Source organism: Mustelus asterias, unplaced genomic scaffold (genome assembly GCF_964213995.1).
Source record: "Mustelus asterias unplaced genomic scaffold, sMusAst1.hap1.1 HAP1_SCAFFOLD_42, whole genome shotgun sequence".
NCBI lineage: Eukaryota > Metazoa > Chordata > Chondrichthyes > Carcharhiniformes > Triakidae > Mustelus > Mustelus asterias.
This window is the reverse complement of record NW_027590119.1, coordinates 2,127,207-2,143,008: the sequence shown is the minus strand read 5'-3', so window position 1 is coordinate 2,143,008 and position 15,802 is coordinate 2,127,207. Positions and strand designations below refer to the sequence as shown.

Genomic DNA, 15,802 nt, shown 5'->3' with positions numbered 1-15,802 from the left:
TTAAACTCAGATGTGGAGATGCCGGCGTTGGACTGGGGTAAGCACCGTAAGAAGTCTCACAACACCAGGTTAAAGTCCAACAGGTTTATTTGCTACCAAATAAACCTGTTGGACTTTAACCTGGTGTTGTGAGACTTCTTACATTAATTAAACTCAGGACGGAGCTAGCTGCTATATTAGTTATTTTCATTTTCATCATAGAAATCATAGAAACCCCACAGTGCAGAAGGAGGCCATTCGGCCCATCGAGTCTGCACTGACCACAATCCCACCCAGGCCCTACCCCCACATATTTACCCACTAATCCCTCCAACCTACGCATCCCAGGATTCTAAGGGGCAATTTTTAACCTGGCCAATCAAGCTAACCTGCACATCTTTGGACTGTGGGAGGAAACCGGAGCACCCGGAGGAAACTCACGCAGACACGAGGAGAATGTGCAAACTCCACACAGACAGTGACCCGAGCTGGGAATCGAACCCGGGACCCTGAAGCTGTGAAGCAGCAGTGCTAACCACTGCACCATTTTATACCTTGGTGCTTTGGCTTCAGTCGTAATTGAATCACAAAACATGATTTTTTTTAATGCAATAACATACTTCAATGGTGGCTATCTTACCCAGCATTCACAGTGATTCAGAATATGATCCAGCCGCTCAATAGACATTGCGCATGCGCAGTGGATGTTGCTGCCGCAGTAGCAGCAAGGTGGTTATTATCGGCTCCGGGTTTCCAGGGAAACGGCTTACTCTGGAGGGTAATGGAGGCGGCGGGGTGGGTGGAGAGGCTTCATAAGCACCCAGTGGAGACAGGAAAACCAGAATAATAACTGTTCAGTGCCGCGTTCCTCTCATTCGGGGCCGCGACCGCAGATGCCTGATTTGGAGGCCCCGAGTTGACGGAGACCATCTTTCTCGGGGCGATGGGCAATAGTGCGCATGCGCGGTGCTCCCTGTCAGCAGGAGGAGAGAATGTTGTGAATGTCTCTCCTGGACTGACAGGGATGGACTTTGGAAACTCCTTTTACAGGGAGTTAGAAGGGGAGGATTTACACACACAAAACTCAACCCAAGAGAAATGTTTCTCGCTTAATTTCTATTCTTGACTGACAGTGATGATCTTTTTTTACAGGAAATTTGACGACAAAATTTGAAGGGAAACTCAAACCAGACATCAGACCAAAACCTGCCAGAGTCACTCCATTCATCAGAACCTGATTGTAAGTGTCTCTGTAGAAAAAGATTCAAACATCTGTGTGACTGGAAATAGGAAACAATAATGTCATGGAAGGATTTGCAAAAAAAGATGCAATGTTTTAAATTGAGTTGTTTAACCGGGAGCCTGTGTGGGTCAGTGTTTTAAAGTTTATTTATTAGTATCACAAGTAGGCTTAGCCTATATTAACACTGCAAGTTGCTGTAAAATTCCCCTAGTTGTCACACTCCAGCACTTGTTCGGGTCAATGCACCTAACCAGCAAGCCTTTCTGACTGTGGGAGGAAACCCATGCAGACATGGGGAGAACGTGCAGACTCCACACACACAGTCACCCAAGCCATGAATTGAACCCACTGTGAGGCAGCAATGCTAACCACTGCAGCCCCATGGTGAGGACATGGTGATAGGTGAGTGTGTGGGACTTGATGCAGAGGACAGGGGTTTATATACACCAAAGTTTTTCATGGGTTAAATGAGGGACGCTGACAGTCAAGTCTAAAAAAAATAAAGGAATGAATGAAAGTTCTAGAAACCTCAGCTGAGACAGGGATTTAGCGAAACTCAAGTTGGTAATGAATAGATGAGGCTGTCCTGTCAAGTCAAGAGGGAATGCATGAAATTTTCAGAAACAATACTAATATTCTGATGCAGCGAATGGTAATGACCTGAAACTCGATGTTCTAAAAAACTCAATCAAATTTGTGAGACATGATTTTCCACTCACAAAGCCATGCTGTCCCTAATCAGTCCTTGCGTCTCTAAATGCCTGTAGATCCTGTCTCTCAAAATACCTTCGAGCAACTTAGCCACTACAGATGTGAGGCTCACCCACTGGCCTGTAGTTCCCAGGCTTTTCCATGCAGCCCTTCTTAAACAAAGGCACAACATTTGCCACCCTCCAATCTTCAGGCACCTCACCTGTGACTATCGATGATTCAAATATCTCTGCTAGGGGACCCACAATTTCCACCCTAGCCTTCCACAATGTCCTGGGATACACTTCATCAGGTCCCAGGGATTTATCTCCCTTGATGCACTTTACGACTTCCAGCACCTCCTTCTCTGGTTACATGTGCACTCCTCAAGACATCACTATTCATTTCCCCAAGTTCCCTAACATCCATGCTTTTCTCAACAACGGATTTCTCAAAGGATTGTGAATGAAGCCCAGTCCATTGCGCAAACCTGCCTCCCATCCATTGACTCTGTGTACACATCCGGCTGCCTCGGAAAAGCAGCCAGCATAATCAACCCGCACACTCCGGACATTCACACTTCCACCTTTTTCCATTGGGGAAATGAAACAGAAGTCTGAGCTCACATACCAACCAACTCAAGAACAGCTTCTTCTCTGTTGCCGTCAGACTTTTGAATGGACCTACCTCGCACTAAGTTGATCTTTCTGTCCACCTGAGCTATGACTATAACACTACATCCTGCACCCTCTCCTTTCCTTCTCTATGAACTGTATGCTTTGTCTTGATAGTGTGCAAGAAACAATTCTTTTCACTGTATACTAGTACATATGACAATAATAAATCAAATCAAGTGCATCCTTGGATCTTGTGGGAGTTTGGGGAACTTGGGGATGAAATTGCAGAGGGCCTTGCAGAGGCATTTGCTTCATCCCTTTCCACTGGCAAAGTTCTGGAAGACTAGAGTGTGGCTAATGTTGTTCCGTTGTTTACGAAGGGCAGCAAAGAGAAGCCTGGTAATTACAGGCCGATGAGCCTGACAACAGTGGCGGGTAAGTTACTGGAGAGGATTCTGGCCAACCTTTGGATAATCAAGATCCGGTTAGGGAGAGTTGTCAGAGATCCTGGGTACCAGTACCTTTAGGCATTCTTAGTCGACTTGAGTACAAACAGCACTGGACACCACGCATAATCCAATGTGGGGCCTTTAATAACTTGTGCACAAGGAGAAACCCTGTGCAGCTGTCCCGCAAGTGGTTCTGATGTTACAGAAAAATAACTTGGCAATAATAGTCAATTACAGCAAATCAGAAACCAGGAATGTTTCTAATCCTTCATTGATGGACACATTCGCCAATTAAATCCTCGCTTTTCACCCTTTCGCATTCAAAATTGACTTCTGCTAATCTTTTATTTGCATAGCATATCCCCATATCTCACCTTTGGTATTTGTTATGGAGAAATCTGGTCTTGCTCACCCTCTGGTGAAGGCCGAAAAGCAGAATGTTATGGGGCCTACGCAGGTGAAGATTAGCCTGTTCATGCTGAACTAGCAGACACTGACTCCTTTGAAGGTCTGCAAGCCGATAAACATTTTCACGAGCTGTTAAAGAGAAGGCAGGAAACTTTAATCTGAGCATTTCCACATAGTCAGCACTGCTCCGTGCATGTGTGAGAGTGGGCCAAGGCTGAGGCAGCTGTCCTATATATATTTATAGAGAGAGAATAGACTAACATTTTGAGTCTGGGTGACCCTTTGTCAGAACTCTGATGAAGGGTCATCCAGACTTTAAATGTTGGCTCTACTCTCTCTCCACAGATGCTGTCAGACCTGCTGACATTTTCCAGCACTTTCTGTTTTTGTTTCAGATTCCAGCATCCGCAATATTTTGCCTTTATATGTATTTATAGATCCAAATGTGCTGTGTTAACAAAATGGACAGTTGCTAACCGTAATATAAAGCATCATGGGATTTAGCTGACTTGACCATATTCCTATAGTTATTCAGTCATTAAAGACACAGTCATGGAGCATTAAACTTGCCGCGCAGGGCCCCTCATATCAACACACAGGCAGCTGCTTTGTGAGACTGCCAGCAGCACAGACAAGTCAGAGATAAGAGTGTCTTGAGAAAAGAGATTCATTGTGAAGGCTCAAAAACAGTTGATAAGATGTAAGAATTCTGTGATTCTAATGAACATTCTTTCCTCTCTCGTTCCCCAAAAGCTGTAAATCTCCATCCCACACACTCTCCCTCCATTCTCACTCTGCTGTATCTAATATTCACCCTCCCAATTCTCCTGAAGGTGCTGATTGAGGCTGATTGACAGATCCATGCTCACTGCTTCCTGTCCACCACACACAAATCATAAGAAACAGGAGCTGCAGTTGGCCATTCAGCCCATCGAACTGCCTCAACCATTCATTGAGAATTGGCTGATCTACCTCAGCATCATTTCCCACGCTATCCCCCAGATAGAGAGAGAATAGAGCCAATGTTTCGAGTCTGGAGAGAGGAAAGAATGTTCCATAGAAACTAGAATTGTGTGTTCTGAATTTCTATCCTGCACTGACACTGATGATCTCTGTAAACTTGTTTTACAGGATACTGAAAGAGGAATCACAGGCCGAAATTTCAAACGTCACGTCTGGATCTGACAGAGTCATATGCCTTGGGAGCTGAATATCATCGGCCCTTGAATCTAGAAGGAGAAACAATTGTCCAGTCTGTTGAAAAGAGTTCAAATATCAGTGTGACTGGAAAAGCACCAACACACTGCCACACTCGAGTGAGAGTGTTCCAATGCACTGACTGAAGAGCTTTAACCAGTTACACAGCCTGAATAAATATCACAACATTCACAGCGGGGAGAGACGGTACCCGTGTTCTGTGTGTGGGCAAGGCTTCAACTGATTGTCCACCCAAGACAGAGGCAAGGACACCTGCACCATGGAGAAACCATGGAAATGTGGGAACTGTGGGAAGAGATACAGATCCCCATCAGAGCTGGAAGCTCATCGGCGCAGTCACACTGGGGAGAGACCATTCACCTGCTCTCAGTGTGGGGAGGGATTCACTCGGTTATTCCAGCTGCAGATACACCAGCGAGTTCACACTGGGGAGAGGCCCTTCACCTGCTCTCAGTGTGGGAAGGGATTCACTCAGTCATGCACCCTGCAGACACACCAACGAGTTCACACTGGGGAGAGGCCCTTCACCTGCTCTCAGTGTGGGAAGGGATTCAGTCGGTTATCCAATCTTCAGACACACCGACGACTTCACTCTGGTGAAAGGCCGTTCACCTGCTCTCAGTGTGGGAAGGGGTTCAGTCAGTTATGTCACCTGCAGACGCATCAGCGAGTTCACACAGGGGAGAGACCATTCACCTGCTCTCAGTGTGGGAAGGGGTTCAGTCGGTTATCCAACCTTCAGACACACCAGCGACTTCACTCTGGTGAGAGGCCATTCACCTGCTCTCAGTGTGAGAAGGGATTCAGTCATTCATCCAATCTGCGGACACACCAGCGAGTTCACACTGGGATGAGGCCATTCACCTGCTCTCAGTGTGGGAAGGGATTCACTCGGTCATCCAACCTGCGGGCACATAAGCGCGTTCACACTGGGGAGAGGCCGTTCACCTGCTCTGTGTGTGAGAAGAGGTTCACTTGGTCATCCGTCCTGCTGAGACACCAGCGAGTTCACACTGGGGACAGACCATTCACCTGCTCTCAGTGTGGGACGGGATTCACAGTTTCATCCCAGCTGCTGAGACACCAACAAGTTCACGAGTGATTCCAGGCGTTGGATTCTGCTGTTATTGTTTCTGCTCTCAATTACATCCAGGACTGCATTTTGTTCGTTCTCACAGTTGGTGAATGGGGAGGGTCGGAGGGTTTCTTTCTGCTGGACTGGCCGGTCTCATGACTTTGTCTCCAGTGGGCTGATGCTCTTTGAGTCTTGTTGCGAATACCTGGTTTCACATTTCACAAGGATCACAGAGTGACCGGGTGTGAGGAAGTTCAGAGATATTTAGTCAGCATTTCTGTTTGAAACCCCCCTAATACCCATCCAATTTCCTTTGTAATTGTTTATTGTCTCCACTTCCTCCACCCTCGTAGGCAGCGAGTTCCAGATCAGATCCAGATCCAGAATGGGCGGCACGTTAGCACAGTGGTTAGCACTGCTGCTTCACAGCCCCAGGGACCTGGATTCGATTCCTGGCTTGGGTCACTGTCTGTGCGGAGTTTGCACATACTCCTCGTGTCTGCGTGGGTTTCCTCTGGGTGCTCCGGTTTCCTCCCACAGTCCAAAGATGTGCAGGTTAGGTTGATTGGCCATGCTAAAATTGCCCCTTAGTGTCCTGGGATGGGTAGATTAGAGGGATTAGCGGGTAAAATATGTAGGGATATGGGGGTAGGGCCTGGGTGGGATTGTGGTCAGTGCAGACTCGATGGGCCGAATGGCCTCTTTCTGTCCTGTATGGTTTCTATGATTTCTATGATCATTACCATTCGCTGCACCAAAATATTCTTCCTCACGACCCCCCTGCATCTCTGACCCAAAACCTTAAATCTGCACCCCCCTCATCCTTGTCCCATCAGCTAATGGGAACAGCTTTTCTTTATCCACCTTATCTAAACCTGTCAGAATCTTGTCCACCTCTATCAAATCTCCCCTCAACCTCCTTTGCTCCAAGGGGAACAACCCCAGCCTGACATCAACAATAAAGAACAAACTAACAGAATATGTTACTGCCTGAAATCAAATGGGAATGTTTAATTTCTGTTTTAAAGATATTGTGAATATATTGTCCTGGACAATAAAGGAATTGGAAAAATTCACCTTGGGTGTGGTTGAATGGAATATATCAATCTGGTATCCACCTACAGTCTAGTGAAAGACTGGAACGTGTAGCTGGAAATCCCTCCCTAACAGCACTGTGGGTGTACTTACACCTCAGGCATTGTAGCAGTTCAGGAAGGCAGTGTTGGGGTTGACCATGGCCGAGGCAGCTACATACAGCCACATATTCTGTTATAATTGAAGGACAGCAGATTGAATGTGAGGCATTGTGGGACTGGACTATCTTGACCACATTCCTGTGACTGCTCAGTTTCTGCAATCACGGACCATTAAAGCTGCTTAGCAGGGCCCCAACAGAGGACCTGGTGAGAATATTTACTCAGAATGAGTTAGAATTAAACTTATTCCAGCAACAGCTGGTGTTCTGTGGCTGAGATACCCAAATCTGTAAAAATGGGGCCTGACAAATCTACAAACAGTGATAAGCAGTTGGTTAAGAAGCTAAGAAGTGTTCGCAGGCATTGTTTAAATTATTTTATCATAAATTTGTGATGAGAACTGTGAGGAACTTGTGATCCAATAGTCAGCGAAGTGATGGAATCCTCCAAGTAGCACTGGACTGAAAAGCAGACATCAGAGTAGATACTAATGGTTATAATCTTACCCAAGCATGGTCAGTGAAAAATCAGAACTTGAGTGCGGACCGGTCTCTTACCTGCCATTTGGAAACTAAGAACAAGAAATTTATTGATAAAGTGATTAGGGAATAGAGCCAACGTTTCAAGTCTGGATAATACTTCATCACAGCTCATATGAAGGGTCATCCAGTCTTGAAACATTGGCTCTATTCTCTCTCCACAGGTGCTGTCAGATCTGCTGAGATTTCCCAGCATTTTGTGTTTTTGTTTCAGCGTCTGCAGTATTTAACTTTTATGATAAAATGATTCGGTCTGATTGGAAACCCCACAACCCTCCTGCAAAACAGTGGGAGTGGTGGCAAAAGGACTAAAATGATCAGAATGATAAAGTCTGGGTTCTGATTCTCCGAGCCCATGTAGAATAAACAAAATGAGTGAACCAGTTTATAAAGAACAGAAGTTACCCATCCCTACCAAAAACTGATCATATTAAAATAATTAGGTTGAGGAAAATAACAAAAAATTAATAGATGAATCTTAAAATCAAGTTTGTTTGGTTGATAGAGAAGTTTTTTAAACTTGTATAAAGTGATGTAATTGTGTGCCAAGTTTTTCCTGCTCACTCCCCACCCCTTTAGGTTCTGTAGAAAAGTTAACCCTTTCAGCAGACATTTGATTTGTTTTTAAATCACCCAGAAACTAATCTGTCTATTTTAGTTTATAATTGAGGATTTATGGGATCCAGTTAAATGTGGAAATTTACGCATAGCCTGGAGGAATTTGGAATAACTGAGAATTTTATCGTGTTGTCACCTCAATCCCAGGTAAAGAACAAAGATTTTTCCGGTGGTAACTTGTTTGCGATTTTGCCTATGAATCAGGTCTTGGAAGTTGGCTAAAAAAGGTTAGAATGAAGGATCTTGTATCTTATTCAAGGAGTTGTGAGCTTGTAGTGCTCTGTCGCTTTAAGAAGCTATAGCTGAGAGAGAGAGAATGCTGACGATTCATTGTTTGAAATTTACAAGCTGTGAGAACCTGCATGTTTCATTTGTTTTATGGATGTTTGTAGATGCGTTTTATCATTGTTTTGGGCTACATTTGTTAAGGTTTATCTTTCTGGGAAATTAACCTTATCTTGAGTCTTTAATTAAAGGCATTTCTGGAAGTTTAGAAACAGAACCACAAGAATGCTTAAGAAATTCATTCTGGTTATTGTTGTTGTAAAGCACATGCTAAGTTTCTCTGCTTGTGTATGGATGATATTTATGGATTCAATGCTTCAAGCTTTGAGGCTTTCTGTCTGTGATTTAAATCAAACAGATTTTAAAAAAGTAAGTGTGATTAATAAAGCTTTTTTTCATAAGTTATGAACCTGGAACCATATTTACTGGCCAGAGACAGGATTCCAGGATAGTTTACTAAACATGCAGGAATTTCAATCCAGATACAATTCACACGTGAGAATGAGAATTTTAATTTGTAATGGTTATTTAAAATTTGGGACATGTGAAATGATTCTGACCAATCCTGTGTTGGATTGATCTTGAGTTAAACTTCCTGTCGGATCCAAAGATTTATTCCTGATGCAATTAACACAATGAAAAGGAAAATTCTGGAATTGGATACTGAAGGAAAGTGTTGAAAAGGAGAAATTATGAAATAGAAATGATTCCCAGACCATGTGGTCATTAGATTAAAACAAAGAAAGGGCGCTGACATCCATGGTGGCACAGTGACAGTGACGGCATGGTGGCACAGTTTTTAGCACTGCTGCGTCACAGCGCCAGGGACCCGGGTTCGATTCCCGGCTTGGGTCTCTGTCTGTGTGGAGTTTGCATATTCTCCCCGTGTCTGCTTGGGTTTCCTTCGGCTGCTCTGGTTTCCTCTCTCAGTCTGAAAGACGTGCTGATTAGGGTGCATTGACCTGAACAGGCACCGGAGTGTGGCAACTGGGGGAATTTCACAGTAGCTTCATTGCAGTGTTAATGCAAGCCTTACTTGTGACAAATAAATAAACTTTAAAAAAAACTAATTTTGAGAACTTTTAATCCACCCCTTTTCAAACGAAGGGAATCTCAGTACAAAGAAAGCCCAAGGATGGTAGGTAAGGAGTTTTGGAAAGCATCATGATGGGGGCAACTATCTGTACATGAGATAGAACATAGAACAGTACAGCACAGAACAGGCCCTTCAGCCCACGATGTTGTGCCAAACCTTTTCCGAAACCAAAATCAAGCTATCCCACTCCCTATCATCCTGGTGTGCTCCATGTGCCTATCCAATAACCACTTAAATGTTCCTAAAGTGTCTGACTCCACTATCACAGCAGGCAGTCCATTCCACACCCCAACCACTCTCTGAGTAAAGAACCTACCTCATACATCCCTCCTATATCTCCCACCATGAACCTTATAGTTATGCCTCCTAGTAACAGCTACATCCACCCGAGGAAATAGTCTCTGAACATCCACTCTATCTCTCCCCCCTCATCATCTTATAAAGCTCCATGAAGTCGCCTCTCAATCTCCTCCACTCTAAAGAGAAAAGCCCTAGCTCCCTCAACCTTTCCTCATAAGACCTACCCTCCAAACCAGGCAGCATCCTGGTAAATCTCCTTTGCACTCTTTCCAGTGCCAAATTTCCCTCTATCCCACACCTCCTTACTTTCTTCATGAGCTGACCATGGGGGACCTTATCAAACGCCTTACTAAAATCCATGTATATGACATCAACTGCTCCACCTTCATTGACACACTTAGTTACCTCCTCAAAAAATTCAATCAAATTTGTGAGGCAAGACTTACCCTTCACGAATCCGTGTTGACTATCCCGGATTAAGCTGCATCTTTCTAAATGGTCGTAAATCCTATCCCTCAGGACCTTTTCCATTAACTTACCAACCACCGAAGTAAGACAAACCGGTCTATAATTACCAGGGTCATTCCTATTTCCTTTCTTGAACATTCGCCACTCTCCAGTCCTCTGGCACTATCCCCGTGGACAGTGAGGACCCAAAGATCAAAGCCAAAGGCTCTGCAATCTCATCCCTTGCCTCCCAAAGAATCCTAGGAAATATCTCATCTGGCCCAGGGGATTTATCGACCTTCAGGTTTTTCAAAATTGCTAATACATCTTCCCTCAGAACATCTGCCTCCTCCAGCCTATCAGCCTGTATCACACTCTCATCCTCAAAAACATGGCCCTTCTCCTTGGTGAACACTGAAGAAAAGTATTCATTCATCGCCTCTCCTATCTCTTCTGACTCCATGCACAAGTTCCCACTACTGTCCTTGACCGGCCCTAACCTCACCCTGGTCATTCTTTTATTCCTCACATAAGAGTAAAAAGCCTTGGGGTTTTCCTTGATCCGACCCACAAGGACATCTCATGCTCCCTCCTAGCTCTCCTGAGCCCTTTTTTCAGCTCATTCCTTGCTAACTTGTAACCCTCAATGGACCCAACTGAACCTTGCTTTCTCATCCTTACATACGCTTCCTTCTTCCTCTTGACAAGACATTCAACCTCTTTTGTGAACCATGGTTCCCTCACTCGGCCATTTCCTCCCTGCCTGACAGGGACATACCTATCAAGGACATGCAGTATTTGTTCCTTGAACAAGCTCCATTTTTCATTTGTGCCTTTCCCTGACAGTTTCTGTTCCCGTCTTATGCTCCCTAATTCTTGCCTAATCCCATCATAATTACCCCTCCCCCAATTATAAACCTTGCCCTGCCGTACAGCCCTATCCCTCTCCATTGCAATAAAGAAAGACACCAAATTGTGGTCACTATCTCCAAAGTGCTCTCCCACAACCAAATCTAACACTTGGTCCGGTTCATTTCCCAGTACCAAATCCAATGTGGATGATATTGAACTGCGCTCGCAGGAAGTCTTACTCATGTTTGCAGCCAATCGTGAAACAAACAACAGCAACAGCACCGGTCAGGCAGCCAAACCTCTCTCCATCTCCAGCTGGAGAAATTGGACTCTGAACAGTTGATCAGAATAAGGACTCACTGACGGAATTTATGATGGAAACCAATCCAACCCCGCACTTTGCATTGTCTTCGGGAGCTCCTGTCTGTCGCATTGTAAAATAGTAATTGCTTAACGTTGCAAAGCCAATGCGCAGAGTGGACTGGCCAAGCCAGAATCCATCTCCTAATCGCCCCCAAAACCAATTTAAATTGAATCTAATTCATGGTCCTCGCAAAAGATCCAAGCTGACATGAAAGAGCATCGCACCTGATCTTGGGCTCCATTTGATGCTTGATCCGAGTCCAAAGACCGAGATGCCGGCTTTTTGTTTTAGTTATATCCAATCAAAAACCGAATTGGTCCACTCAAAAGTCGCTGCAAGAGAGACGTTGCAGATCGAAGCCGACAACACAGGGCCCATTCCTCCAGTCTTGGGCTTGATTAACAACATCCTAGCTGATTGGAGCAGGTATTATATTCCTTCCAGCGCTTGACCTGAGCTTCATCTTAGCAAAAGGCCCAGATGGCATTTTTCAAAAATTGATTCAAAAGAAACCTCGATGTAACCTTATTGATTTCTATCAAGTGCAGGGTTAGCAAATTACACTTGATGTTAGACAAAGGATAGAATCTGGATAGATACAGCCACTGTGAGCAGTGCTGTTCTCAGCCGCATCAAAACACACACACCCAGCGGAAAACACATTAACCTCGGACTAAACATTCACCCATTTTTTTTCCAGTCATGACCGAGAAAATTAACTGCAGATTCCGATCAGACCGGCAGATCCGTCATCAAATCAGTTTACAGGTTAAACCAGTTTCTGATCAGTTGTAAATTCCCACAAACTCAGGGCTGGATATTCAGATCAGCTCCGGGAGAGATGTTTCTGTCCCTCAGACCAGACCCACTGACGTCAAAGGGCTGCATGGTGACGCCGCACATGCCCGCATTCTGACGTCACAGAGGCGGATACTCTGATGTCACAATGTCTGTTGCTCTGATGTCACAATGCGGGATGCTCTGACTCTTGCGCACGCTCCTCCCCCACACCCTATCGATGCTGGAGCTCCCTCACTATTTCACTCCCTGATCAAAAGTCTCAGAGATCCAGCTCTGGTCGCGAGAGTATAACTGGTGTTGGGCTCAGATTCATGTCCAATAGCTTTGCTTTCCCAGGAGCTTTTCCTGTCCTGAGATCTTCCTACAACTGTTTTACAAGTGTCGATAGGTTCCGACATGAAGCTCAGCTTCGCTTCAGTGATCATCTCCCTGGATTTCTTACTCTTCCCTCAGTGTAAGTGTGGTCGCTTTTTCTGACAGCGATATTTCACACATTAGCAATGCTACGTTCTGTTAAATAGTATTCTGTTTTGTTGTGTTATCTTGTATTATGCATTCAATTGTACTTCATTGTGCAACATTGTATTGCACTATGAGATTTTAATTTTATGATATTATTGCGTATCTACATATCCTTCCCAGATGCCGCTGGTAGTGAAGAGGTATCACAGTCTCCAGAGTCTGTGGTGGTTACTGAGATAGACCTGGCATCGTTGAACTGTTCCACTACTGCAGCTGGACTGGTCCTACAATGGTACAGACAATACCCGGACCGAACCGTGCAGCACCTGGTGAGCGGTACCAGCGATCAGGGCAGGATCAGGGCTCGGAACATTGTTGCAGAGAAACGAAGCGTTCTGAATGTTGGTGGCACTCGGGTGACAGACACTGCTACCTATTTCTGTGCAGTCGAGGCACAGTGTTGTAAAGATCAATACGAGTCGTACAAAAACCTATAGAGGAGCAGTCCTGACAGTTTGTCGCCTGTGCTTCATCAAAGAGATAGACATTTTATAAACTTTATTGTAGTAAATCCAGTGAACAACACAGCCCTCCAAATCTATAGCAAATCATTTCCTTCGCAAGCCGTACCGGGAGATATCAGCAGAAGTAGTTGTGTTTCATAAGTCATTTGCATCTGTTTGCGATTTTCTGGGTTCTGTGGTGTAATGGGTATTACTCTTGACTTTGAATCCAGCGATCTGAGTTCAAATCTCCGCAGGACCTTGCCTTTCTTTGTCAATGCCGATGATTGCTTTGCTGAAGGACATTCCGCTTAAAGTTTTCACCAAGTGCGAATCGAGAGGACAATTTGCCAGCCTATTCCACTGCTATTACAATGCACATTGCTGGGCCTCTGTCGACAGATGCCTGCAACATCAGTGTTTCTCTTTTTCATTTTCGCTCCTCTTTAACGCTCTGTCGATAGAAAGGAGCAGTTGGTGTCAAACAGCAACAGCCCTTATTGACCAAGAATGTGTATGTGTGAGATCTGAGTGAAAGACCTCCTGCCTTATACCGGCGCCTGTTGGTTTCATGATGTAACGGTGAGCACGTTGGACTTTCAATCCAGCAGTCTGAGTCCGAATCTCGGTGGAACCACTATTCTCACCGTCCCAACTCCTGTTTATCTTGGGACTCCTGTTTATCCTGTTCATGTTGAGTGAGGTTTTGAGAGTTTTTGTACAGGTTCAGCCCAGCTCTGTGTCTCTGTGGGTCTCAGTGCGCAGTAATAAACCCCGGCGTCTGCCAGCTCTGTTTTACACATTTTCAGCGGGACGGTACGGGTTGTATCATTGAGCTCTGCTGATAAACGGTCCCCTGGGAATCTCTCTTTGTTCCCGGTATATTTGCTTCCCCTCAGCAGGTACTCCATGGATCCGCTGGGATACTGACGGTACCTGAATAGGTAATAATTGTCAAAGCTTGCAGTTGTATAATTACAGAATAACTGAACATCATCTCCTTCACTCACTGTGACTGCAGCCGGTATCTGTGAAACTGGATCTCCTCCACATTGTCCTGTAAGAGCCAAGAGTAATGCTAAATTAAACGATGTCAGTTCACTTTGTTTAATGGCCGGATTCGGCCCGTCACCCTGGCCAATAATCTGAAAAACGAATCACAGGATCTAAACAGGAATATAAATCCCGCAACACGCAGGTTGTAACGGGAACGTGTTTGTCGCGGTTAAATGACACTCCGTTAAATGAACACCTCCTGAGGAGATCAGATCCTCGCCTTCGTTTCACGTTATTTGATGGGGAAACTAAACTGTCCGTGGGTTTATAGATCTCGGGTTTGTCAACGCTTTCATCCAGATTTTATCAAGTTTGTCAAAGTCCCTCAGCGGCTCCGGCGGGGCCTGCAATCCCACCTTAACTCTTCACTCTCATTCAGCTGAGGTATTTTGCCTCCTCCCTTGGTGAGACAAAGATGATTCTAATTGATATTAGAATCAATATATATTTTTACCAGTGCGTTAATCGAACTGCTCAATTGAATGCAGTGAATGGTAAATATGTGAAACGCAGAGTTTGTAACTTGTGAACCTACCGGTTAGTAGAGCTGCAGCTGTGAGGAATAAGCTCAGAGTCACAGGAGACATGTTTGCAGAGAGGTCGAGCGGGATGTGAGCAGAGAGGGTTGAAGTTAACATTTTAATTGTCAAGAGCGGGTGAGAAGTTGAGTTACATCCGGGCCGTTGTTGATTGGTTCATTCCTGACACCATCATTCACTGACATCCAACCTTAGAATTCCATTGTCTTCAAATGACCCAATCAGCGCACGGCTCCCTTGGCTCTCAGCGTCGGGAGAAATAAACTAAGGAGTTTGTTCCCCCCTCGGGGACCTGGAAAGGGATGAGACCCAAACTTGTCCATTTAATCGCTTCAACCTGTAAGGCGGAGTGAGAACAGGAAGTCGGTTAATTTTATTAATTTTTTAACTGTTCTCTTCCTTTTATTCCTGTATTGTCTTTCTTATCCGCCTCCTATTCTTTCCCCTTTCCTTATCTTTTCTCCACCTTTGCTTCCCTTTCTCCCCGTTTTCACCTCTCTCCCACCAATTTTACCTCTCTCCCACCAATCTCCCTCCTCCCCCCTTATCTTCATCTGTCACAGCTTACCCTCTGATTTCAGCTTCTCTGCCGTTTGGCCATTCACACCTACTATTTCCACTGGTGTCTTCCACCGTGAAGACTGATGCAAAGTAAATATTCAGTTCCTCTGTCATTGCTTTGTTTCCTATTATTACTTCTCCAGCCTTATTTTCCAGTGGTCCAATGACTACTCTTTGCCTCTCTCTTACCTTTTATATCTTGAAAAAAAAATTCTTTCTATGTACTTTTATATTACTGGCTAGCTTACACTCATATTTCATCTTCTCCTCCCTTATTGTTATTTAGTTGCCCTCTACTCGGTATATTGTAGAGCAGGAATCCGGGAGAATTGGATTAATTGCTGGGTTACAACTGATATGTTACAGAGCAGGAATCCAGGAGAACTGGATTAATTATTGGATTACACAGTGATATGTTACAGAGCAGGAATCCAGCAGAACCGGATTAATTGTTGGATTATACAGTGATATTCACAGAGCAGTCATCCAGGAGAACGGATTAAA

At 44.7% G+C, this 15,802-nt stretch overlaps 3 protein-coding genes across 3 annotated transcripts in view; 2 read left to right on the top strand and 1 right to left on the bottom strand.

Moving 5' to 3' along the window:
* The window catches only part of LOC144482794 (uncharacterized), a 442,920-nt gene that overhangs the window by 188,647 nt on the left and 238,471 nt on the right, over positions 1-15,802 (top strand). The window lies entirely within an intron of this gene.
* LOC144482732 (uncharacterized) overlaps positions 1-15,802 on the bottom strand; it is a 221,626-nt gene that overhangs the window by 156,055 nt on the left and 49,769 nt on the right. The window contains exon 5 of the mRNA XM_078201570.1: positions 2,260-2,271. Coding sequence (XP_078057696.1) covers positions 2,260-2,271 — 12 coding nt within the window. The remainder of the gene's footprint in view (positions 1-2,259; positions 2,272-15,802) is intronic.
* LOC144482810 (uncharacterized) overlaps positions 1,191-15,802 on the top strand; it is a 24,466-nt gene continuing 9,854 nt past the window's right edge. Inside the window, exons 1-3 of the mRNA XM_078201684.1 lie at positions 1,191-1,219; positions 4,518-5,664; position 6,271. Coding sequence (XP_078057810.1) covers positions 4,864-5,664; position 6,271 — 802 coding nt within the window. The 5' untranslated portion in view covers positions 1,191-1,219; positions 4,518-4,863. The remainder of the gene's footprint in view (positions 1,220-4,517; positions 5,665-6,270; positions 6,272-15,802) is intronic.